At 42.8% G+C, this 25,362-nt stretch overlaps 1 protein-coding gene across 9 annotated transcripts in view; it reads left to right on the top strand.

The window, feature by feature from the left end:
* Nucleotides 1-665: 665 nt before the first annotated feature.
* LOC139367718 (polycomb protein SCMH1-like) overlaps nucleotides 666-25,362 on the top strand; it is a 41,347-nt gene continuing 16,650 nt past the window's right edge. For 2 of the 9 annotated variants that reach the window (XM_071106075.1, XM_071106045.1), the window contains exons 1-8: nucleotides 1,272-1,380; nucleotides 2,317-2,485; nucleotides 4,705-4,769; nucleotides 5,051-5,131; nucleotides 6,677-6,747; nucleotides 7,726-7,960; nucleotides 10,925-11,013; nucleotides 22,037-22,283. In XM_071106075.1, the coding sequence (XP_070962176.1) occupies nucleotides 4,745-4,769; nucleotides 5,051-5,131; nucleotides 6,677-6,747; nucleotides 7,726-7,960; nucleotides 10,925-11,013; nucleotides 22,037-22,283 (748 nt within the window). In that variant the 5' untranslated portion in view covers nucleotides 1,272-1,380; nucleotides 2,317-2,485; nucleotides 4,705-4,744. Of the gene's footprint in view, nucleotides 953-1,271; nucleotides 1,381-2,243; nucleotides 2,486-4,704; nucleotides 4,770-5,050; nucleotides 5,132-6,676; nucleotides 6,748-7,725; nucleotides 7,961-10,924; nucleotides 11,014-22,036; nucleotides 22,284-25,362 lie in introns of those variants that run through there. The other 7 variants (XM_071106030.1, XM_071106092.1, XM_071106054.1 and 4 more) reach the window with 6 other exon arrangements.

Raw genomic sequence — 25,362 nt, 5'->3', positions numbered from 1 at the left:
TGTATCTCTGTCTGTCTGTCTCTGTCTGTTTTGGTGTTATACAACACAGTGTGGGAGGAGGGGTAACTACCAGGCAGTTGGAAGGAGGCAGTAGTGGTACCAATCCGGAAGCCAGGGAAGGACCCAATGAGGCCAACTAGCTATCGGCTAATAGCTTTAATATTACATGTATGTAATATTATGGAATGTATGATTCGAGCAAGGGGCTAGTATCGCCACATCATAGTGGGTTCAGGAAGGGGAACTATGGACCCAGTGCTCTGCTTAGAATTATTCGATTTAGAATTATTAATTTATTAAACCTTTATTTTACTAGGCAAGTCATTTAAGAACAAATTCTTATCTACAATGATGGCCTACCCCGGCCAAAACTGGACAACGCTGGGCCAATTGTGCTCCACCCTATGGGACTCCCAATCACGGCCAGATGTGATTCAGCCTGGAATCGAACCAGGGACTGTAGCGACACCTCTTGCACTGAAATACAGTGCCTTAGACCTCTTAGTCCTTAAATGTGATTGGAAAGCATCCAACGGGAAAGTGTGTTATCTTTTTTAATAGCAACGGAGTTGGCAGGTAGGATTTAGTTTCTCCCCGTCTCTAGCCCACACTCCAGTACAGTAGGTGGCGGTAATGCACCATAACGTTGGATGCCAACCGCCGATACAAATTTAAAGAAGAAAAAACATGGCGGACAGCCACTAGCTCAATCCACATAAAACAATACACAAACATTTCAAAGCAAGGTAAACAGACTAATATATTGTTTACACGCTATACTCTTTTTAACAAACACATTTTTTAGCTGGTAATTTAGCTAGCATTTATTGATGATGATGTATTTATAATCAGGCCAACGATAGATGGCGAAAATTAAGTCTTCCCGTTAGCGTGCTGTGTTGACGGAGCTAGCTATCTGTTGTTCGAGCATGCCCATGTTATTAGCTTGGAGGTAGGTACCTCTTCTTATCCTCACTCTTAAATAAACATATTTGCTGGCTGAATTTCTTGCTAGCGTGATGAATTGCTTGGCTTTTGTGTTTTCCCATGTGTTGGCTTTGTGTTTTGAATGGAACCATTTATCTTATCCTAGCTAGGCTAACTTAAACATCGGTATTTTAGTCATATTAAACGGACTAATGATGGTAGCCAATTTTCCTTATAGATAGTACAGCATTGGCGTGGGTCATTATCAATAATAGTGGTAGTAGAAGCGAGCTGGTTGGTCTGTCCTACCTAGTAGTTAATGACGCTGTTATTTTTTTCTGGGAAGGAAAAAGGAGGGAGCTGGTCGACTTCCCCTTGACGCAATGAAAAAGGCGCACTTCTATTGAGAGAACCAACTGAATACACTTTTGAAGACTGTTATGATCTTTTAAGGTTTTTTATTGCATATTATGATTATAATTTTTTTGTCTCATTCTCCATTTCTATAGCCTAGTATTACACATTTGAAACCGTTATAGCCTAGTATTGCATCTTTTAAACCGTTATGTATGACCACTTGTCAGTCCAATGTAAACTTAGCTAATGGTAGCTAGCATGCAAACTTACAGTAACTGAGTTTAAGGCTAGCCTAATTTAGAAGTCTATTTGATTGCCAGCTGAAATGATGTAGCTAGCTACTTTGCTAGCTTGATACAGTTACTGATGCAGTGCTGCTGGTGTGTATGAATAGTCAGCAATCTGTTATTCTAAACCAGTTAAGGAGAAAAAACAAAGTCTGCAAGGATACTTTGTTGTTGATATATCTTTAAATGGTTGGCGTGTTTAGTGTGGCTACTTGGTAAATATGCATTAATTAGTCAATTTGCCTTTATCTGCTATTCATTTCAATGGCCTGGCTGCATGCATTGTATAAACACAGGATTCGTGAGTAGCTGTGACTGCAAATCTAGTCTACTTTGAGGACCAATATAATTTCAGCCACTTGTTTGTTTGTCTGACCTAATGACCTGTGTGTCGTAGCCAACTGGTAGTTAACCTAAGCTCAGGGTTAGGGGCCATATCCTCTCAAGTCAAGGATAGCCAGCCAGACATCCCCTGTCTGGTCACCGTTGTAAATAAGATTTTGTTCTTAACTGACTTGCCTAGTTAAATAAAGGTAAAAGAAAAATCATTCACAGTGTACTGTGTCATAAACAACACTGACTTTAGATCATTTTTAAGATCCAAAACAGATGGTGACCGCTTGAAATGAATACCCTATATTGGCTATAATGTTACCCATTCTGTTTCTCCAGTCTGGGTCCTCTTGTTTTGTCAATACCCCAACGGGTGAGTTTTCTGATTCTCCCAGAGCTGCAGTGTCAACAGTGAGCCCTGAGTGTGTTTGGGTGGGTGCCCGAGGTCTGCTGACAGCTGGGGCCACATCTTTGTTGTACCCTGTCGTCTGCCTCCAACGCCAACCCCCTGCCTGGCCGACAGAAGTGGAGAGCGTTAAGCGCAATCCGTGGGGAAGTCAACCTGAGCATCCACAAATGAAGTTAGTCATTGCCAAATGAAACACGTCCATAATTATCCTTACGGTCTATATGTTGGAGTTCATGCTTTTTGAAACGTATAAGTAGGAAATTGTATGAATTTTGAACATTACAGGAGGCCAAGTCAAAGATATTTCAGTCAATTGTATTTCATGGCTTTTCGGCTCTGGGAGGAGGAGGGGGAAGGTATCCAACCTTAGGTGGTCAGTGTTGGTCAGTGTTTCCCTTATATGCATTCAGCAGCGAGTCAACAATGCTGCTAAATCGTGGCAAAAATCACTGCAAAAAAAAAAGAGTTTATTACACTGAAAAAAAATGTTTCATGAGCTGAAATTAAAGATCCCAGAAATGTTCCATATGCACAAAAAGCTTATTTCTCTAAAATGTTATGGACAAAATGTGTTTATATCCCTGTTAGTCAGAATTTCTACTTTGCCAAGATAATCCACCTTACAGGTGTGGCATATCAAGAAGCTTGCAGTACGTCCAACCCGGCCTCAACCGCAGGCCACGTGTATTGTGTCGTGTGGGTGAGCGGTTTGTTGATGTCAACGTTGTGAACAGAGTGCCCCATTGTAGTGGTGGGGTTATGGTATGGGCAGGCATAAGCTACGGACAACGAACACAATTTCATTTTATCAATGGCAATTTGAGTACACAGAGACACTGATGAGATTGTGAGGGCCATTGTCGTGCCATTCATCCGTCACCATCCTCTCATGTTTCAGCATAATGCCCGGCCCATGTCGCAAGGATCTGTACACAATCCCTGGAAGCTGAAAGTGTCCCAGTTCTTCCATGGCCTGCATATTCACAGGACATGTCATCCGTTGAGCATGTTTGGGATGCTCTGGAACGTGTACGATAGCGTGTTCCAGTTCCCCGCCAATATCCAGAAACTTCACACAGCCATTGAAGAGGAGTGGGACAACATTGCACAGGCCACAATCAACAGCTTGATCAACTCTATGTGAAGGCGATGTGTCACGCTGCACACCAGATGCTGACAGGTTCTGACCCACGCCCCTACTTTTTTTTTTAAGGTATTTGTGACCAACAGATGCATATCTGTATTCCCCGTTATGTGAAATTGACTGATTTGCTTAGGAACTGTAACTCAGTAAAATCTTTGAAATGGTTGCATGTTGCGTTTTATATTTTTGTAGCTTATACTTTCCCATTCCTTTACCCCACCACCACCTTGTGGCGCTCTGTTCACAACATTGACATCTGCAAACCGCTCGCCCACACAACGCCATACACGCTTGTCTGCCATCTGCCCGGTACAGTTGAATCTGGGATTCATCCATAAAGAGCACACTTCTTTAGCGTGCCAGTGGCCATCGGAGGTGAGCATTTGCCTTATGAGGTCGGTTACGACGCCAAACTGCAGTCAGGTCAAGACCCTGGTGAGGACGAGCTTCCCTGAGACGGTTTCTGACAGTTTGTGCAGAAATTCTTTGGTTGTGAAAACCCATAGTTTCACCAGCTGTCCAGGTGAACGATTCCACAGGTGAAAAAGTCCTGGGCTAGCATGGTTACACGTGGTCTGTGATTTGTGTGGCCGGTTGGACGTACTGCCAAATTCTCTAAAACAAGTTTGGAGGTAGAGAAATAAACATTAAATTCTCTGGCAACAGCTCTGGTGGACATTCCTGCAGTCAGCATTCCAATTGCACACTCCCTCAACTTGAGACATCTGTGGCATTGTGTTGTTACAAAACTGCACATTTTGGAATGGCCTTCTATTGTCCCCAGCACAAGGTGCACCTGTGTAATGATCATACTGTTTAATCAGCTTCTTGATATGCCACCCCTGTCAGTTGGATGGATTACTTTAGCAAAGTAGAATTGCTCACTAACAGGTATGTACAACTTGTGCACAAGATTTGAGAGAAAAGCTTTTTGTGCACGTGGGTAATTTCTGGGATCTTTTATTTCAGTTCATCAACACTTTAATTTCTATTTTGCTTGTCCATTCTGTTAGAAATTAAATGTAGATTTGTGCGTGCAAATGTAATGTCCATAATGCTGGAATCACCCTTAAAAGGCTAACCAGGCTAGCACTAGTATAGGCTACACCAGACTGGCTTCTTGAACACAATAATGTACAAGAAAGGTCCATATTGGACCTAAATTCTGACCTAACATGAAGAGGGAAGTATCAAATGGTTTGTGTTTACTTCAATGTTTTTTTTCCCCTCTCGTTTCCCTTCTTTAGAGAGTGGACTATTGTGTCTTGAACTTAGTATTACTGGAGCATGAAGAAACCAGTGCCACAAAAAGGTAATGTCATGTTAAGAAATGGAATGCAATTGTCCATTTGAAAAGCATAATGTACATCTTCTAAGGATGCTGCTCAAGAAGGGTCCTCTATTTAGCCTACTTTAATGTGTGTATAGAAGTCTCAGATGCTGATGTGATAGTTTGGCCTCACACATCTCATTGACTGTTGCTAAAGATCAAGTGTATTTATTCTAGTTATGAATAGATAGTTTCATTGAATGGTGTCGGCTAGCCTTTGAGGTTAAGTGTGTCTCCGAAACCTTGTTCCCTGCTCTCTCTAGCTATTGAGTGGAGAGATGGCAGGCGGATCAAGCATGCCCGAAGTGGCCGTCCCTCCCGGGTCCCATCGCAGTACCAAGGAGGTACATTATCACACACACCAACTTTCTCAGATGAATCACTGCTGAATGAAAACAACATTATGAATCAAACGCATACATATCAGTCATAACCAGGGGTTGGAACAAATTATTTTCCAATTGTTTCGTTCTGAACAGAACCACCATTTTTTTTTTTTTCCATTCCGCATTTCCGGCCAGCAAAATAAAGTTCTGAACCGGTTCGAATCCCCAAAAAGTACCGCTTTATATTATTTTCTGTACCTTTTTTTAACCTGTTGAATCATTTTTTTATTTTCTACATTTAGCTCATTAAATTATTGCGACTGAAATTTTGCGGGGTGAGGAGAGAGCAGCAGGGGGCTGAGGAGGAGGCTTGAAGCGCTGGGCATCTTATGACATGCATTATCTGGTCCCCAGAATTATACCTAGGAGGAGCGGCTTCTATAGAGGAACTTTGAATGTCCTTTGAACTATATAGCTAAAAAGCTTGCGCAAAGCGGCACCAGAATTAAAAACATGTCTTACCTTTTTGTGTAATAAATCTTAACGTGAAACGTGATAACTAGGTCTATAGTATCCTTAACTAGCATTGAAAAAGTTAATCCATTCTTCTCTTGCTAATTAAAAATCTCTCTCCCTATCATCTGAATCACGCTTGTAATGTCAGTACAGTAGCCGATACTTCGGAGGGGCAGGTAGGCTAAACACACACACACAGGAAAATATTTTCAACTTGCAAGCAGATACTGGAATATGTTTCTGAGTGACTGAGTGAGGGCTTTGCTTAGATTGTTTTGAAATATCGGTTCTGTTCCGAAACAGTATGGATCACTTTCTAACCCGTTTCTGTTCCTTGAAAAAATGTTGCTGTTTTCGGTTCTGTTCCCTGAACCGGTTCCAACCCCTGGCTATAACACTGTTCTAAAGGCGTCAGCTTGCTTCAGGTGGCTGGCGACTAGCCCAAGTCGGCTAGGGGAACCGAACAAGTGTGCTAAGCATTCTACCTTAAAATACCTTCGCTTGAAAAATGAGAAGAAAGCGGCAATAGTACTGTTTGTCCATTTTGAGATGCCGTAGTCAGTATACACTTCCCCCCAAAAAAGTCAGAATTAGTCTAAGAAATCTGTAATTAATTTGGACGTTTTTGCAGAGGCGATCTTAGTCACGCAATTTTACATCTAACGAAGATATTTGGTGCAGTATTTCTCAATGAAAAAATGTGCATGGAAATGACTCGTCTCTTGTTGAATAACAGCAAAGACGACTGAAGAATCCCTACTGTTCACCAATGAAGGGGCGTAGACTTCAGCTTGCCTCAAAAAAAAAATGTGCCCCCGAACAACCGAGAGAAAAAAAAACCTTACTGAAGTTCAAAACGAACAAACACGTCCCAAAATGTTGTCATAATATATGCACGAACTCTTCCGAACGGTTTCGGCTGGGAAGGATGGGGACACCTTAACACTAGCACATACCATAACACTGAACCCCAAAACCACACCCATTCACACAAAAACATAACGGTAGACAACATAAAGCAGCCATTGTGCTTTTTCTGTCCCACAGGGCACTTCAGTTGGGACAAATACCTAAAGGAAACAGGTGCTAGTGCTGCACCTGCCCACTGCTTCAGACAGGTAAGCCCCCCTAATCAGACTATAGTATATCCTCCTCACCAAAATCTCATGTCAAGGCATGCTACTACCCTATGTGAACCTTCTGCTCCTAAAATTATTTTAAGCCATTCCACAAACCATGGCATTTACAGAGTTTGTAAGAATTATGACCAACAAGCAATATGAGATATAGGTTAACCCTGGCAGCCGAAGTCTCACCAGTGACAATATGCAGCATCTATATGTAGCTCAGGAAGACCAACGTCTTAACCAATGTTCCCTCTAAGCTGCTTGGCTGCGCAACACCAGGACTGCCGCAATGATGAATTGACAGGCGGTGCAAAGACCCACAAATAGATAATTTATCAGCAAGGGGGGAGTGGTTGCTTCCTACAACGAGCAGAAAACCTGTATATATCTAGTCTTCTTTGAAAAGTTAGTCAGTGTTGTATTTTGAGACAGGCTTGAAAATGCAAAGTAGCTAATGGGTAGCCTGCGTTTTTGTTTGATTCTCTGTATGGTAATAATAATTAATGTTATTTTGTAAAGTGGTTTCTTCCATCATGCAACACAATGTTCAGTCACCTATTTGGTGTTTAGGCTACAAACCATTTATTATTTGGTGACTTGAGCTTTTGGACAGGTACAAAATCTGTCCTCCTGGTCTGAAGGACAAGTTGCTCAAAGGTACAGCCAGTGTTTACAGTAAACGTGTGCAAGTTGCACAGAATGCTCACAACATTCACATTTCCACTCACAAGACCTGAAATTTGCTAAGTGGCAGGATTTTTTTAGGAAACCATTAGGCTAAGAAGAAATTCCCTCTTGGGTCGAGGGGTGACACTGATTTCAAGTTGCGTGCAGGGCTACCTCGTCACCACAGCGTGAGTTCAACTCACCTTCGATACTTAGTCTTGCTTGATGCCGTCTTCCTATCTCAGCATGTTGAATCTGTCCAGCATCATTGCATGCCTCTCTGACCTTCCCCTACCTCTCCAGGGTGCAACACCTCCAGTGAATGAGTTCAAGGCGGGCATGAAGCTGGAGGCGCAGGACCCTCGGAATACAACGTCAACCTGCATTGCAACAGTGGTGGGCCTGACGGGATCGCGGCTGCGTCTGCGCCTTGACGGCTCCGACAACAAGAACGACTTCTGGCGCCTGGTGGACTCGTCTGAAATCCAGCCTATCGGCAACTGCGAGAAGAACACGGGCATGCTGCAGCCGCCATTGGGTGAGGAGGAGAGAGAAACACATTTTCACACAGTCACACACACACACACACAGTCAGACTCTCGATACTACATACCCATTGTTACGAATCCCTTTTTGGCCCGACAGTCTAGGGGGGATGGTAGTGAGACCCGTAACATAACTCATGTAAATTATAATTGTGACAAAGTACGTGTGAACGAAATAATAATACCGTCAAACTCAGGGTTTATTTATAAACACACGGTAATGGGGGGAGCAGGAAAAGGGGCTGAGCTGGACCCAAGGAAAGAAACAAATATGCAAAAACACCCCTAAGCTAGACTAGCCTATTTCAACAACAGCTAACTAACTAACCAAAAATACAGTGGGTGGTCCACCCAGTTCTAACTAGTGTTTTTAACAAAGTTTACCTACGGGTAGTGTATGCCCATGGGCGACTTGTCTTGGTTTCCCCTTTTCCCACCAGCAAACACCATAAGCAAAAACAATACTCACAGGAGATGACAAAGTGATATGGAGGTGCTCAAACAAAAGAGAGGTTAATACGCAAAGAGAGAGATCTACATACATGGCATTTCAAAGAGATTGTGCTACTGAAATCTATAAAGAATAGAGATCTACCAACATGGCATTACAAAGATTGAGCTCTAGAGCAAACAAATGATGGGGTTTTTAAACCATGGGGAAGGAACTATGATAGGGTAGTAAACAGGAGGAGGTGTGTCTTCTGATTGATGGGTTGATTGTTGACTGATTGGGGAGTAATGATTTTCACCTGTGAGGGGAGAAGGAGAGAAAAGAAACACACGCAGGATACACACAGACACAGGATACCTGTATCCGTAACACCCATTATGGATATGATGCGCCCTATTTAAAAGAAAAAAATCTTGGATCTTTAAATTGTTTGCTATCACACAGTGCTACTTAACTTCCTCAGTTAGGTTTACACCAGACTGATATACAGTGCCTTGCGAAAGTATTCGGACCCCTTGAACTTTGCGACCTTTTGCCACATTTCAGGCTTCAAACATAAATATATAAAACTGTATTTTTTTGTGAAGAATCAACAACAAGTGGGACACAATCATGAAGTGGAACGACATTTATTGGATATTTCAAACTTTTTTAACAAATCAAAAACTGAAAAATTGGGCGTGCAAAATTATTCAGCCCCTTTACTTTCAGTGCAGCAAACTCTCTCCAGAAGTTCAATAAGGATCTCTGAATGATCCAATGTTGACATAAATGACTAATGATGATAAATACAATCCACCTGTGCGTAATCAAGTCTCTGTATAAATGCACCTGCACTGTGATAGTCTCAGAGGTCCGTTAAAAGCGCAGAGAGCATCATGAAGAACAAGGAACACACCAGGCAGGTCCGAGATACTGTTGTGAAGAAGTTTAAAGCCGGATTTGGATACAAAAAGATTTCCCAAGCTTTAAACATCCCAAGGAGCACTGTGCAAGCGATAATATTGAAATGGAAGGAGTATCAGACCACTGCAAATCTACCAAGACCTGGCCGTCCCTCTAAACTTTCAGCTCATACAAGGAGAAGACTGATCAGAGATGCAGCCAAGAGGCCCATGATCACTCTGGATGAACTGCAGAGATCTACAGCTGAGGTGGGAGACTCTATCCATAGGACAACAATCAGTCGTATATTGCACAAATCTGGCCTTTATGGAAGAGTGGCAAGAAGAAAGCCATTTCTTAAAGATATAAATAAAAAGTGTTGTTTAAAATTTGCCACAAGCCACCTGGGAGACACACCAAACATGTGGAAGAAGGTGCTCTGGTCAGATGAAACCAAAATTGAACTTTTTGGCAACAATGCAAAACGTTATGTTTGGCGTAAAAGCAACACAGCTGAACACACCATCCCCACTGTCAAACATGGTGGTGGCAGCATCATGGTTTGGGCCTGCTTTTCTTCAGCAGGGACAGGGAAGATGGTTAAAATTGATGGGAAGATGGATGGAGCCAAATACAGGACCATTCTGGAAGAAAACCTGATGGAGTCTGCAAAAGACCTGAGACTGGGACGGAGATTTGTCTTCCAACAAGACAATGATCCAAAACATAAAGCAAAATCTACAATGGAATGGTTCAAAAATAAACATATCCAGGTGTTAGAATGGCCAAGTCAAAGTCCAGACCTGAATCCAATCGAGAATCTGTGGAAAGAACTGAAAACTGCTGTTCACAAATGCTCTCCATCCAACCTCACTGAGCTCGAGCTGTTTTGCAAGGAGGAATGGGAAAAAATTTCAGTCTCTCGATGTGCAAAACTGATAGAGACATACCCCAAGCGACTTACAGCTGTAATCACAGCAAAAGGTGGGGCTACAAAGTATTAACTTAAGGGGGCTGAATAATTTTGCACGTCCAATTTTTCAGTTTTTGATTTGTTAAAAAAGTTTGAAATATCCAATAAATGTCGTTCCACTTCATGATTGTGTCCCACTTGTTGTTGATTCTTCACAAAAAAATACAGTTTTATATCTTTATGTTTGAAGCCTGAAATGTGGCAAAAGGTCGCAAAGTTCAAGGGGGCCGAATACTTTCGCAAGGCACTGTATACTTGGGTCTATTTATTAGTGCACACTGTTGTACAACGTTTTGCAGGAGGAAATATTTTTGTAAATAAACGAGAGTTTCTTATTGGACAAATTAATGTAAGTTCCTCCCTGTTTTGGCCCATTTGCATCCATTTGGTTTCTAGGCTGTATTTATTTTCCAGGCTGTATCACAAACGGCCGTGATTGAGAGTCCCACAGGGCGGCGCACAATTGGCCCAGCGTCGTCCGGGTTTGGCCGGTGTAGACCGCCATTGTAAATAAGAATTTGTTCTTAATTGACATGCCCAGTTAAAAAATAAAATAAAAGTAAGTACAGCTTTGCGTAATAGTGTGAAGGGTCTCGTCTACTGTGTTTGGATGAGAGTTTTTTGACAGAGTCTGTATTTCTCCCACAGGCTTCCGTCTGAACGCATCCTCCTGGCCCATGTTCCTTCTAAAAACACTCAACGGAGCCGAAATGGCCCCAGCACGCATCTTTCACAAGGTACCTGTCACAAAGCAGCACACGCTCTCGATATAGACCTGTTTATAAGGCATACCTGTACACATATACACACTAAAAATATATACAAAAATAAGACTCATAAATATCAAAAAGAAGTAACAAAGACAAATGGAAACGTGTGTTGATTTGGCACTCAAGCATCAATACATTACCCATCCCCCAACACTGTCAACCAAGAGTCAAGACTACATTACCCATCCCCCAACACTGTCAACCAAGAGTCAAGACTACATTACCCATCCCCCAACACTGTCAACCAAGAGTCAAGACTACATTACCCATCCCCCAACACTGTCAACCAAGAGTCAAGACTACATTACCCATCCCCCAACACTGTCAACCAAGAGTCAAGACTACATTACCCATCCCCCAACACTGTCAACCAAGAGTCAAGACTACATCCCCAACACTGTCGACCAAGAGTCAAGACTACATTACCCATCCCCCAACACTGTCGACCAAGAGTCAAGACTACATTACCCATCCCCCAACACTGTCGACCAAGAGTCAAGACTACATTACCCATCCCCCAACACTGTCGACCAAGAGTCAAGACTACATTACCCGTCCCCCAACACTGCCGACCAAGAGTCAAGACTACATTACCCGTCCCCCAACACTGTCGACCAAGAGTCAAGACTACATTACCCGTCCCCCAACACTGTCGGCCAAGAGTCAAGACTACATTACCCATCCCCCAACACTGTCAACCAAGAGTCAAGACTACATTACCCATCCCCCAACACTGTCAACCAAGAGTCAAGACTACATTACCCATCCCCCAACACTGTCAACCAAGAGTCAAGACTACATTACCCATCCCCCAACACTGTCAACCAAGAGTCAAGACTACATTACCCATCCCCCAACACTGTCAACCAAGAGTCAAGACTACATCCCCAACACTGTCGACCAAGAGTCAAGACTACATTACCCATCCCCCAACACTGTCGACCAAGAGTCAAGACTACATTACCCGTCCCCCAACACTGTCGATCAAGAGTCAAGACTACATTACCCATCCCCCAACACTGTCGACCAAGAGTCAAGACTACATTACCCGTCCCCCAACACTGTCGACCAAGAGTCAAGACTACATTACCCGTCCCCCAACACTGTCGACCAAGAGTCAAGACTACATTACCCATCCCCCAACACTGTCGACCAAGAGTCAAGACTACATTACCCATCCCCCAACACTGTCGACCAAGAGTCAAGACTACATTACCCATCCCCCAACACTGTCGACCAAGAGTCAAGCCTACATTACCCATCCCCCAACACTGTCGACCAAGAGTCAAGACTACATTACCCATCCCCCAACACTGTCGACCAATAGTCAAGACTACATTACCCATCCCCCAACACTGTCGACCAAGAGTCAAGACTACATTACCCATCCCCCAACACTGTCGACCAAGAGTCAAGACTACATTACCCATCCCCCAACACTGTCGACCAAGAGTCAAGACTACATTACCCATCCCCCAACACTGTCGACCAAGAGTCAAGACTACATTACCCATCCCCCAACACTGTCGACCAAGAGTCAAGGCTACATTACCCATCCCCCAACACCGTCGACCAAGAGTCAAGACTAAACCAATTCACCTTGGTGGTGTGCAGACTGGTTTTATATTATTCTTAACGATTTCGCACATACCAGAAAAAAATGCTACAATATGTCTGTGAAACTATACATTCACAGTATAATGAATGAATTGTGGTTTAATTGGTAGCATTTAGTAGTGTGACTGATTTGGCTAATTACATTAGTACTGTACAAAGGTGCGCTATTTGATAGATTTCCCTGCTCCCCCTACCTCTGGCTTCCAGTGGGGAGACCTGAGGGCAACCTACCCCCGCCTCCCTCCCCATCTCACACTTCTGAGTGGGAGACCTTCCCAGGCAGTAGCCTGCATAGCTCACAAACTAGAATCAGGGAGCCCACTCCGACAAGGTTAATTGACCCACAGTCCCACAAGGTGACATGATATCATTGACGTGACGTGCAAATGAGCGATAGAAAACCGATCGCGCAAATGTCAGTTTGATCGCACAACCGCACCGTGCTGCCCCCGGCAAGATGCCGCCCTGGGCGGGTGCCCATTGTTGCCTATACCTAAATTCGCCACTGGGCCTAGCTGTAAAACAGCCGAGGTGATAGAGCAACGACCCTGGAATAAAAACGTAAATGTGTATGGGTGGAGAGAGGTTTACAGGTTTTTACAGGTTTACTCGCTCTGGATTGTCAGTACTGTATGTATTCTTGGCTATCGTGCCATGGCTGTGTCAGTCGATTGTAAGTTAAACTTGTGTATTTCTTTATGGGTAGTGTGATCCCCAAGATACATTTTACTTGCCGGCATTAGCGGCCGTTAGAATCTGTTTCTTTTTCCTTCTTTGTTTTTTTTGTGAGAATTAAACAGGATATAATGATGACTACATGAAATATGTCCTGCATGTAATGGACATTAAGAACTGGTCTTGCGATTATATATATACAGTGGCAAGAAAAAGTATGTGAACCCTATGGAATTAACTGGATTTCTGCATAAATTTGACATAAAATTTGATCTGATCTTCATCTGTCACAACAATATAGACAAACACAGTGTGCTTAAACTAACACACACATTATTGTATTTTTCTTGTTTAGGTTGAATACATAATTTAAACATTCACAGTGTAGGTTGCAAAAAGTATGTGAACCCCTAAAGCTAATTGGAGTCAGGAGTCAACGAACCTGGAGTCGAATCAATGAGACAAGATTGGAGATTTTGGTTAGAGCTGCCCTGCCCCATAAAAACACTCACAGAATTTGAGTTTGCTATTCACAAGAATCATTGCCTGATGTAAACCGTGCCTCGAACAAAAGAGATGTCAGAACTACGATTAAGAATTGTTGCCTTGAGAAATTGAGAAATTTCAGCACAGTTGCTACTCTCCCTAGGAGTGGCCGTCCTGCAAAGATGACTGCAAGAGCACAGCGCAGAATGCTCAATGAGGTTAAGAAGAATGCTAGAGTGTCAGCTAAAGACTTACAGAAATCTCTGGAAGATGCTATCATCTCTGTTGACGAGTCTACAATACGTAAAACACTAAATAAGAATGGTGTTCATTGGAGGACACCATGGAAGAAGCTGCCCAAAAAAAGAAACATCTGAAGTTCGCAAAAGAGCACCTGGATGTTCCACAGCGGTACTGGCAAAATATTCTGTGGACAGATGAAACTAAAGTTGTTGTTTGGAAGGAACACACAACACTGTGTGTGGAGGAAAAAAGGCACAGCACACCAACATCAAAACCTATTCCCAACTGTAAACAATGGTGGAAGGAGCATGATGGTTTGGGGCTGCTTTGCTGCCTCAAGGACTGGACAGTTTGCTATCATCGATGGAAAAATTAATTCCCAAGTGTATCAAGACATTTTGCAGGATAATGTTAGGCTACCTGTCCACCAATTGAAACGCAACAGGACAACAACCCAAAAGACAGAAGTAAATCAACAACAGAATGGCGTGTTCAATAAAGACATGAACAATTATAATTGTGTGTTATTAGTTTAAGCAGACTGTGTTTGTCTAATGTTGTGACCTAGATGATCAGATACCAGTCATTCTAAAGGGTTCACATACAATTGTATCCATTGAACTGAGCAGTCTGGGCTGACATGCTTATAGCCTTGCTAGGACTTTCTAAATATGAGCATGCATTTATAAGATTGTGCTGTTACTATTTCTATGATCTATTATTGTAACTTTTTTTTCAGACTGTTTTCCCTATGTTATTTCATTAGTTCTCCTAAAAAGCACCCTCATAGATATTTATGTTATCATGGGACTACCCTCATTCCCCTCTGGCCAACGCCAATTGGCGGGCCAAGGGTTTGCATTAGGGTGCAAAGGTGCGTCATGAGTCAGGGAGATGGTCTGATGGTCTTAGTGACAACAGACCTAGACATGGGGGGAGGTTTTAATGGGTGGAATATTAGGACAATTGAAAGTTTACAAAGTTACAGTATGCTTAACAGTGCAAATTATTATGGTACAACTATATTGACACTTAATCATCATGGTGCTTTTTAATGGTAAGTTTACAAACATTGGTTGTGGTAAGTATAATTGAAACTTGGGTATCAATATGGTAAGTGGGAAAATAAGTATAGCCAGTTATAATTGTAATGGCTTAGCAGATCATTAAAAAATATATATTTTGGTGCTTCACAGGATGGTGTTCTTCGGCTTGCAAGCCTCCCCTTTTTTTCCTCCAAACATAACGATGGTCATTATGGCCAAACAGTTCTATTTTTGTTTCATCAGACCAGAGGACATTTCTCCAAAAAGTATGATCTTTGTCCCCATGTGCAGTTGCAAACCGTAGTCTGGCTTTTTTATGGTGGTTTTGGAGCAGTGACTACTTCCTTGCTGAGCGGCCTTTCAGGTTATGTCAATACAGGACTCGTTTTACTGTGGATATAGATACTTTTGTACCTGTTTCCTCCAGCATCTTCACAAGGTCCTTTGCTGTTGTTCTGGGATTGATTTGCACTTTTCGCACCAAAGTACGTTCATTCTTAGGGATCAAATCCATTTAACGGGATCAATTTGACAACATCTGGTGAAATGGCAGAGCCCCAAATTCAAATTAAATTATTAGAAATATTTAACTTTCATACAATCACAAGAGTAATACACCTAATTAAAGCTTTACTTCTTGTTAATCCAGCCACCGTGTCAGATTTCAAAAAAGCTTTACGACGAAAGCAAACCATGCTATTATCTGAGGACAGCAAATCAAACATACACAGACAGTCATATTTCATCCCGCCAGGCGCGACACAAAACTCAGAAATTATGATATAATTCATGCCTTACGTTTGACGAGCTTCTTCTGTTGGCACTCCAGTATGTCCCATAAACATCACAAATGGTCCTTTTGTTCGATTAATTCCTTTGTTTTAGCTCCAAAATGCCCATTTATTTGGCGCGTTTGATCCAGTAAAACTCCGGTTCCAACTCGCGCAACATGGCTACAAAATATCTAATAAGTTACCTGTAATCTTTGTCCAAACATTTCAAACAACTTTCCTAATACAACTGTAGGTATTTTTTAACGTAAGTAATACATTTAAGACGGTATAAACTGCGTTCAATAGCGGATAAAATCAAATCAAATTTATTTATATAGCCCTTCGTACATCAGCTGATATCTCAAAGTGCTGTACAGAAACCCAGCCTAAAACCCCAAACAGCAAGCAATGCAGGTGTAGAAGCACGGTGGCTAGGAAAAACTCCCTAGAAAGGCCAAAACCTAGGAAGAAACCTAGAGAGGAACCAGGCTATGTGGGGTGGCCAGTCCTCTTCTGGCTGTGCCGGGTGGAGATTATATCAGAACATGGCAAAGATGTTCAAATGTTCATAAATGACCAGCATGGTCGAATAATAATAAGGCAGAACAGTTTAAACTGGAGCAGCAGCACGGCCAGGTGGACTGGGGACAGCAAGGAGTCATCATGTCAGGTAGTCCTGGGGCATGGTCCTAGGGCTCAGGTCCTCCGAGAGAGAGAAAGAAAGAGAGAAGGAGAGAATTAGAGAACACACACTTAGATTCACACAGGACACCGAATAGGACAGGAGAAGTACTCCAGATATAACAAACTGACCCTAGCCCCCCGACACATAAACTACTGCAGCATAAATACTGGAGGCTGAGACAGGAGGGGTCAGGAGACACTGTGGCCCCATCCGAGGACACCCCCGGACAGGGCCAAACAGGAAGGATATAACCCCACCCACTTTGCCAAAGCACAGCCCCCACACCACTAGAGGGATATCTTCAACCACCAACTTACCATCCTGAGACAAGGCTGAGTATAGCCCACAAAGACCTCCGCCTCGGCACAACCCAAGGGGGGGGGGGGGGCGCCAACCCAGACAGGATGACCACATCAGTGAATCAACCCACTCAGGTGACGCACCCCCTCCAGGGACGGCATGAGAGAGCCCCAGTAGCCAGTGACTCAGCCCCTGTAATAGGGTTAGAGGCAGAGAGTCCCAGTGGAAAGAGGGGAACCGGCCAGGCAGAGACAGCAAGGGCGGTTCGTTGCTCCAGAGCCTTTCCGTTCACCCTCCCACTCCTGGGCCAGACTACACTCAATCATATGACCCACTGAAGAGATGAGTCTTCAGTAGAGACTTAAAGGTTGAGACCGAGTTTGCGTCTCTGACATGGGTAGGCAGACCGTTCCATAAAAATGGAGCTCTATAGGAGAAAGCCCTGCCTCTAGCTGTTTGCTTAGAAATTCTAGGGACAATTAGGAGGCCTGCGTCTTGTGACCGTAGCGTACGTGTAGGTATGTACGGCAGGACCAAATCAGAGAGATAGGTAGGAGCAAGCCCATGTAATGCTTTGTAGGCTAGCAGTAAAACCTTGAAATCAAGGCCCTTGCCTTGACAGGAAGCCAGTGTAGAGAGGCTAGCACTGGAGTAATATGATCAAATTTTTTGGTTCTAGTCAGGATTCTAGCAGCCGTATTTAGCACTAACTGAAGTTTATTTAGTGCTTTATCCGGGTAGCCGGAAAGTAGAGCATTGCAGTAGTCTAACCTAGAAGTGACAAAAGCATGGATACATTTTTCTGCATCATTTTTGGACAGAAAGTGTCTGATTTTTGCAATGTTACGTAGATGGAAAAAAGCTGTCCTTGAAATGGTCTTGATATGTTCTTCAAAAGAGATATCAGGGTCCAGAGTAACGCCGAGGTCCTTTCACAGTTTTATTTGAGACGACTGTACAACCATGAAGATTAATTGTCAGATTCAACAGAAGATCTCTTTGTTTCTTGGGACCTAGAACAAGCATCTCTGTTTTGTCCGAGTTTAAAAGTAGAAAGTTTGCAGCCATCCACTTCCTTATGTCTGAAACACATTCTTCTAGCAAGGGCAATTTTGGGGCTTCACCATGTTTCATTGAAATGTACAGCTGTGTGTCATCCGCATAGCAGTGAAAGTTAACATTATGTTTTCGAATAACATCCCCAAGAGGTAAAATATATAGTGAAAACAATAGTGGTCCTAAAACGGAACCTTGAGGAACACCGAAATTTACAGTTGATTTGTCAGAGGACAAACCATTCACAGAGACAAACTGCTATCTTTCCGACAGATAAGATCTAAACCAGGCCAGAACTTGTCCGTGTAGACCAATTTGGGTTTCCAATCTCTCCAAAAGAATGTGGTGATCGATGGTATCAAAAGCAGCACTAAGGTCTAGGAGCACGAGGATAGATGCAGAGCCTCGGTCCGATGCCATTAAAATGTAATTTACCACCTTCACAAGTGCCGTCTCAGTGCTATGATGGGGTCTAAAACCAGACTGAAGCATTTCGTATACATTGTTTGTCTTCAGGAAGGCAGTGAGTTGTTGCGCAACAGCCTTTTCTAAAATTTTTGAGAGGAATGGAAGATTCGATATAGGCCGATTTAGTTTTTTATATTTTCTGGGTCAAGGTTTGGCTTTTTCAAGAGAGGCTTTATTACTGCCACTTTTAGTGAGTTTGGTACATATCCGGTGGATAGAGAGCCGTTTATTATGTTCAACATAGGAGGGCCAAGCACAGGAAGCAGCTCTTTCAGTAGTTTAGTTGGAATAGGGTCCAGTATGCAGCTTGAAGGTTTAGAGGCCATGATTATTTTCATCATTGTGTCAAGAGATATAGTACTAAAACACTTGAGCGTCACTCTTGATCCTAGGTCCTGGCAGAGTTGTGCAGACTCAGGACAACTGAGCTTTGAAGGAATACGCAGATTTAAGGAGGAGTCCGTAATTTGCTTTCTAATAATCATAATCTTTTCCTCAAAGAAGTTCATGAATTTATCACTGCTAAAGTGAAAGTCATCCTCTCTTGGGGAATGCTGCTTTTTAGTTAGCTTTACGACAGTATCAAAAAGGAATTTCGGATTGTTCTTATTTTCCTCAATTAAGTTAGAAAAATAGGATGATCGAGCAGCAGTAAGGGCTCTTCGGTACTGCACAGTACTGTCTTTCCAAGCTAGTCGGAAGACTTCCAGTTTGGTGTGGCGCCATTTCCGTTCCAATTTTCTGGAAGCTTGCTTCAGAGCTCGGGTATTTTCTGTGTACCAGGGAGCTAGTTTCTTATGAGAAATGTTTTTAGTTTTAGGGGTGCAACTGCATCTAGGATATTGCGCAAGGTTAAATTGAGTTCCTCAGTTAGGTGGTTAACTGATTTTTGTCCTCTGGCGTCCTTGGGTAGACAGAGGGAATCTGGAAGGACATCAAGGAATCTTTGTGTTGTCTGTGAATAATAAAATGGTGGTCCGATAGTCCAGGATTATGAGGAAAAACATTAAGATCCACAACATTTATTCCATGGGACAAAACTAGGTCCAGCGTATGACTGGGACAGTGAGTGGGTCCAGAGACATGTTGGACAAAACCCACTGAGTCGATGATGGCTCCGAAAGCCTTTTGGAGTGGGTCTGTGGACTTTTCCATGTGAATATTAAAGTCACCAAAGATTAGAATATTATCCGCTATGACTACAAGGTCCGACAGGAATTCAGGGAACTCAGTGAGGAACGCTGTATATGGCCCAGGAGGCCTGTAAACAGTAGCTATAAAAAGTGATTGAGTAGGCTGCATAGATTTCATGACTAGAAGCTCAAAAGACGAAAACGTCATTTTTTTTTTGTAAATTGAAATTTGCTATCGTAAATGTTAGCAACACCTCCGTCTTTGCGGGATGCACGGGGGATATGGTCACTAGTGTAGCCAGGAGGTGAGGCCTCATTTAACACAATTCATCAGGCTTAAGCCATGTTTCAGTCAGGCCAATCACATCAAGATTATGATCAGTGATTAGTTCATTGACTATAATTGCCTTTGAAGTAAGGGATCTAACATTAAGTAGCCCTATTTTGAGATGTGAGGTATCATGATCTCTTTCAATAATGACAGGAATGGAGGTGGTCTTTATCCTAGTGAGATTGCTAAGGCGAACACCACCATGTTTAGTTTTGCCCAACCTAGGTCGAGGCACAGACACGGTCTCAATGGTGAAAGCTGAGCTGACAACACTGACTGTGCTAGTGGCAGACTCCACTATGCTGGCAGGCTGGATAACAGCTTGCTGCTGGCCTGCACCCTATTTCATTGTGGAGCTAGAGGAGTTAGAGCCCTGTCTATGTTGGTAGATAAAATGAGAGCACCCCTCCAGCTAGGATGGAGTCCGTCACTCCTCAGCAGGTCAGGCTTGGTCCTGTTTGTGGGTGAGTCCCAGAAAGAGGGCCAATTATCTACAAATTCTATCTTTTGGGAGGGGCAGAAAACAGTTTTCAACCAGCGATTGAGTTGTGAGAGTGCTGTAGAGCTCATCACTCCCCTTAACTGGGAGGGGGCCAGAGACAATTACTCGATGCCGACACATCTTTCTAGCTGATTTACACGCAGAAGCTTGGTGATCTCTGACTGTTTCATCCTAACATCGGAGCGAAGTGGAGGGAGCTTTCAGGTTGCGCACCCCTAACAAACAGTACACTAGACTCGACCCTCGTTCTGAACAGCCCTACATCTTAATTTCTCAAAGGAAAAACATCAACCAATTTCTAAAGACTGTTGACATCTAGTGGAAGCAATAGGAACTGCAAGCAAGTGCCTTAGAAATCTCGATCCCCATAGAAATCCCATTTGAAAAGAGTAACCTCAACAACAACAAAAAATCCTGGATGGTTTGTCCTTGGGGTTTCGCCTGCCAAATAAGTTATGTCATACTCACAGACATTATTCAAACGGTTTTAGAAACTTTGGAGGGTTTTCTATCCAAATCTACTAATAATATGCAGATCCTAGCTTCTGGGCCTGAGTAGCAGGCAGTTTACTTTGGGCACGCTTTTCATCCGGATGTGAAAATACCGCCCCCCTAGCCTAGAGAGGGTAATCTCTAGGAGACAGAACGCGTCTCCTTCCTGAGCCGTATGACGGTTGCATGGTCCCATGGTGTTTATACTTGTGTACTATTGTTTGTACAGATCCATGTGGTACCTTCAGGCATTTGGAAATTTCTCCCAAGGATGAACCAGACTTGTGGAGGTCTACAATTGTTTTTGAGGTCTTGGCTGATTTCTTTTGATTTGCCCATGTCAGACAGCAAAACATTTCAGACATCACAGTTTATATACATCCCACTTAAGACACTCCTTTCTCTCCTATCCTTACATTTTATGGCTCTACAGAGGGTAACAGGATTCCAAACATGTATTACTCTCTTATTAAGAGAATCTGTACTCACCTCCTGACCTCAACCCCTCTTTCATCTAATACACAATGTCCATCTGTCTTCCTGATATCAACCCATCGCTCTCCTCCATCAAACACATTCCAAAGCCTTCTGTCTTTCTTCAGAGAACCATTCACTTGTAGCATAGTGTCTTTCATTTCCTATCATTCATTTAATATCTCAATGTTCAAAGTTTAGCCGATTCCAACAGTATGTTATCATGCATGTTTCTGTGCCTATGTTTGTGTTGCTTGTTGAATGTCCTTCCCTATAAGCATACTGAAAGTCTGTTGTCAATTTGTTTACTGTAAAATAGCATTGTATCTGGTCAAACCTATTTTTTTTCCTAAACTTTACTAACAGGCTGATTGGTCAGCTATTTGTGCCAGTAAATGGGGCTTTACTTTTCTTAGGTAGTGGAATGACTTCTGCTTCCCTCCAGGCCTGAGGGCACACACTTTCTAGTAGGCTTAAATTGAAGATGTGGCAATATCGTCCGCTATTATCGTCAGTAATCCATCCAAGTTATCAGATCCCGGTGGCTTGTCATTGTTGATAGACAACAATAATTTGTTGTGATCATATACATTTGCCAACTAAATAAAGCTTCTGAACAATTTCACATTTAATCTGGATAATCCCACATTTACCCACTCCCTTGTCACTGACCTCTCCCGTCCCTGCCACCTCCCTTCCCCTCGTACAGCAGGAGCCCCCGGTCCCAGAGCAGAACTCCTTCCAGGTGGGCATGAAGCTGGAGGCAGTGGACCGCAAGAACCCCCACTTCATCTGCCCGGCCACGGTGGGGGCGCTGCGTGGCGTGGAGGTGCTCGTCACCTTCGACGGCTGGCGGGGTGCTTTCGACTACTACTGCCGCTACGACTCCCGGGACATCTTCCCCGTGGGCTGGTGCTCTCTCACCGGGGATAACCTGCAGCCGCCTGGCACTAAAGGTCTGTGCGTGTCTGTGTGTATGGACAGTATGTGTGTTTGTTTGTTTGTCACCCTGTAGACCTATCAGCTGTTTGTACCTGTGGTATTGACTTTAACATTATTAATTCATGTAAAATAACATTTTACAGTAACTGAAAGAATTCAAATCTGAAGTTGGGCTCTGAAATGTCCTCTGAATGAGACAAGTTGTTTATTAGGTCAATGGAACGCACCTTTGAAATTCCTTCTCGTGTTGGAGGAAGACATAATGTGAGTGAATGAGTGAGGAAGGACAGAAGGGCGAGAAAGAGAAAGGGTCACTTTTGTAAGAGTATGTTTTATGAGACCTTGGCACAAGACTGGGGGGGGGGGGTAAAGCTATGAAAGTGTATGCCCCACTCTATGGGCCTCATGCTGGCACTAAAATGGACCAAGGCAAAGGGGCCATCCAGGATAACCAGAGACTGAGAGAAAGAAGGAGAAAAAAACAATAGGGAAAAGGAGCTGTCTGCGAAAGCAGGCTGTTTACAATGTCTTGTCAGCAGAGGGGAGGAGAGTGAAGGAGGGCAGGAAAGGAGAGAAGAGTAAGAGTTGGAAAAGAGTAGAGTGAAGGAGAGGACAGCAGTGCAGCAGATTGAGGGTGGGTTTTCCACCGCTGAAGGGTAAGTTGAAATTAATAAAGGGCAATATAAAATTTTAGAGGCCCTCCTGTTAGCCACAGTGACAAAAGTGCTGTTTTAAAGCTAATTGCCTGCAATTCTACACATTTTGCTATGGCTTATGCTGTCTGAGGGACTCTGAAATTTTAACAAAATCAATGGCAAGACAAAAATTCTCCTGAATGCATCATTTTAAAAATGTTTGATTTTCCCTGATTGTCTAGCTTGTGTATATATGTTAGTTCTCAAAGATAATCGAATTAAAAAATATATAGGTCCATTATCTTTTCTACACACAGTGCATTCGGAAAGTATTCAGACCCCTTGACTTTTTCCACATTTTGTGACGTTACAGCCTTTTTAAAATGGATTTTGCGAATGTATTAAAAACTGATAGCACTTTTACATTGAGACCCTTTACTCTGTATTTTGTTGAAGCACCTTTGGCAGCAATTACAGCCTCAAGTCTTTGGTATGACGCTACAAGCTTGGCCCACCTGTATTTGGGGAGTTTTTCCCAACCCATTCCCGAGTGTCACTGCAGAGCTATTTTCAGGTCTCTCAAGCGATGTTCGATCGGGATCTGGGCTCTGGCTGGGCCACACGAGCATTCAGAGACTTGTCTCAAAGCCACTCCTGGATGTGTGCTTAAGGTTGTTGACCTGTTAAAAGGTGAACATTCGCCCTAGTCTGAGGTCCTGAGAATCTTGTTTCTCATGGTCTGAGAGTAGTTTAGGACCAAGTGACCCTCGGGTTCTTAGTCACCTCCCTGACCAAGGCCCTTCTCCCCCGATTGCTCAGTTTTGCCTGCCGGACGGCCAGCTCTAGGAAGAGTCTTGGTGGTTCCAAACTTCTTCCATTTAAGATTGATGGAGGCCATTGTGTTCTTAGGGACCTTCAATGCTTCAGCCATTTTTTGGTACCCTTCTCCAGATCTGTGCCTTGACACAATCCTGTCTCGGAGCTCTACGGACAATTCCTTCGACCTCATGGCTTGGTTTTTTCTCTGACATGCATTGTCAGTTGTGGGACCTTTATACAGACAGATGTGTGCCTTTTCCAAATCATGTCCAATCAATTGAATTTACCACAGTTGGACTCCAATCAAGTTGTAGAAACATCTCAAGGATGATCAATGGAAACAGGATGCACCTGAGCTCAATTTTGAGTCTCATATTGAAGGGTCTGAATACTTATGTAAATAAGGTGTCTGTTTTTGTTTTTTAATACATTTGGTAACATTTCTAAAAACCTGTTTTCGCTTTGTCATTATGGGGTATTGTGTGTAGATTTATGATAATTTTTATTTAATCCATTTTAGATTAAGGCTGTAACATAACAACGTGGAAAAAGTCAAGGGATCTGAATACATTCCGAATGCACTGTAGTTTATATCTAGTTTTAGTTGTTCAATAAATTTACACTGAAAACGTTTTTTTCATCTCGAAAATTATGTAAGCAATATACAGTACCAGCCAAAAGTTCATCAGCATGCACCATCACACCACCACCTCCATGCTTCACGGTGGGAACTACACATGTGGAGATCATCCGTTCACCTACTCTGCGTCTCACAAAGACACGGTGGTTGGAACCAAAAACCATTCCTGTGGCGGTCCTCATTAGATCCAGTTTCATCATAGTGCTTGATGGTTTTTGAGAATGCACTTGAAGAAGCTTTCTTTAAATTTTCCGAATTGACTGATCTTCATGTCTTAAAGTAATGATGGACTGTCATTTCTCTTTGCTTATTTGAGCTGTTCTTGCTATAATATGGACTTGGTATTTTACCAAATAGGGCTATCTTCTGTATACCACCTCTACCATGTCACAACACAACTGATTGTCTCAAACGCATTATTAAGGGTCGGGCCCTTTTTTAAAAAATTTTAGCCTAAAATGACATACCCAAATCTAACTGCCTGTAGCTAAGGACCTGAAGCAAGGATATGTATATTATTGATACCGTTTGAAAAGAAACACTTTGAAGTTTGTGGAAATGTTAAATTAGGAGAATATAACACATTAGATCTTGTAAAAGATAAAAAGCTTTTTTTGTATTTTTTTTGTACCATCATCTTTGTTTCAAATATTTTTTATTAAACACACACAAGAATGGTGTATAAGGTATACAAGATAGGTATACAATTCTTATCTAAACATAAAAGAGCATAAAGGAACAACAAGACCCAGAGTCCTGGGCACGGAACAAATAATACAAAACACGACATACAAAACAAGGACACGTAGAAAGAAAGAGGGAAGATGTCCCCCCTACCCCCCCCCCCCCCCCCCCCCCCCCAACTGCTCGGGTGGCAGGGCCAGCACATGCTGCCCAAAGGTAGATTAAAATATTACAATTGAGAGTGCGTTAATAAGTACAAATTCACCGCGCCGACTCGTCCAAGTAGGAGAGGAAAGGCTGCCAGATTTGATCAAA

This window comes from Oncorhynchus clarkii, chromosome 2 (assembly GCF_045791955.1).
Source record: "Oncorhynchus clarkii lewisi isolate Uvic-CL-2024 chromosome 2, UVic_Ocla_1.0, whole genome shotgun sequence".
Classification (NCBI taxonomy): domain Eukaryota; kingdom Metazoa; phylum Chordata; class Actinopteri; order Salmoniformes; family Salmonidae; genus Oncorhynchus; species Oncorhynchus clarkii.
Note: the sequence above shows the minus strand (reverse complement) of the source record. Positions and strands in the feature narration are given on the sequence as shown.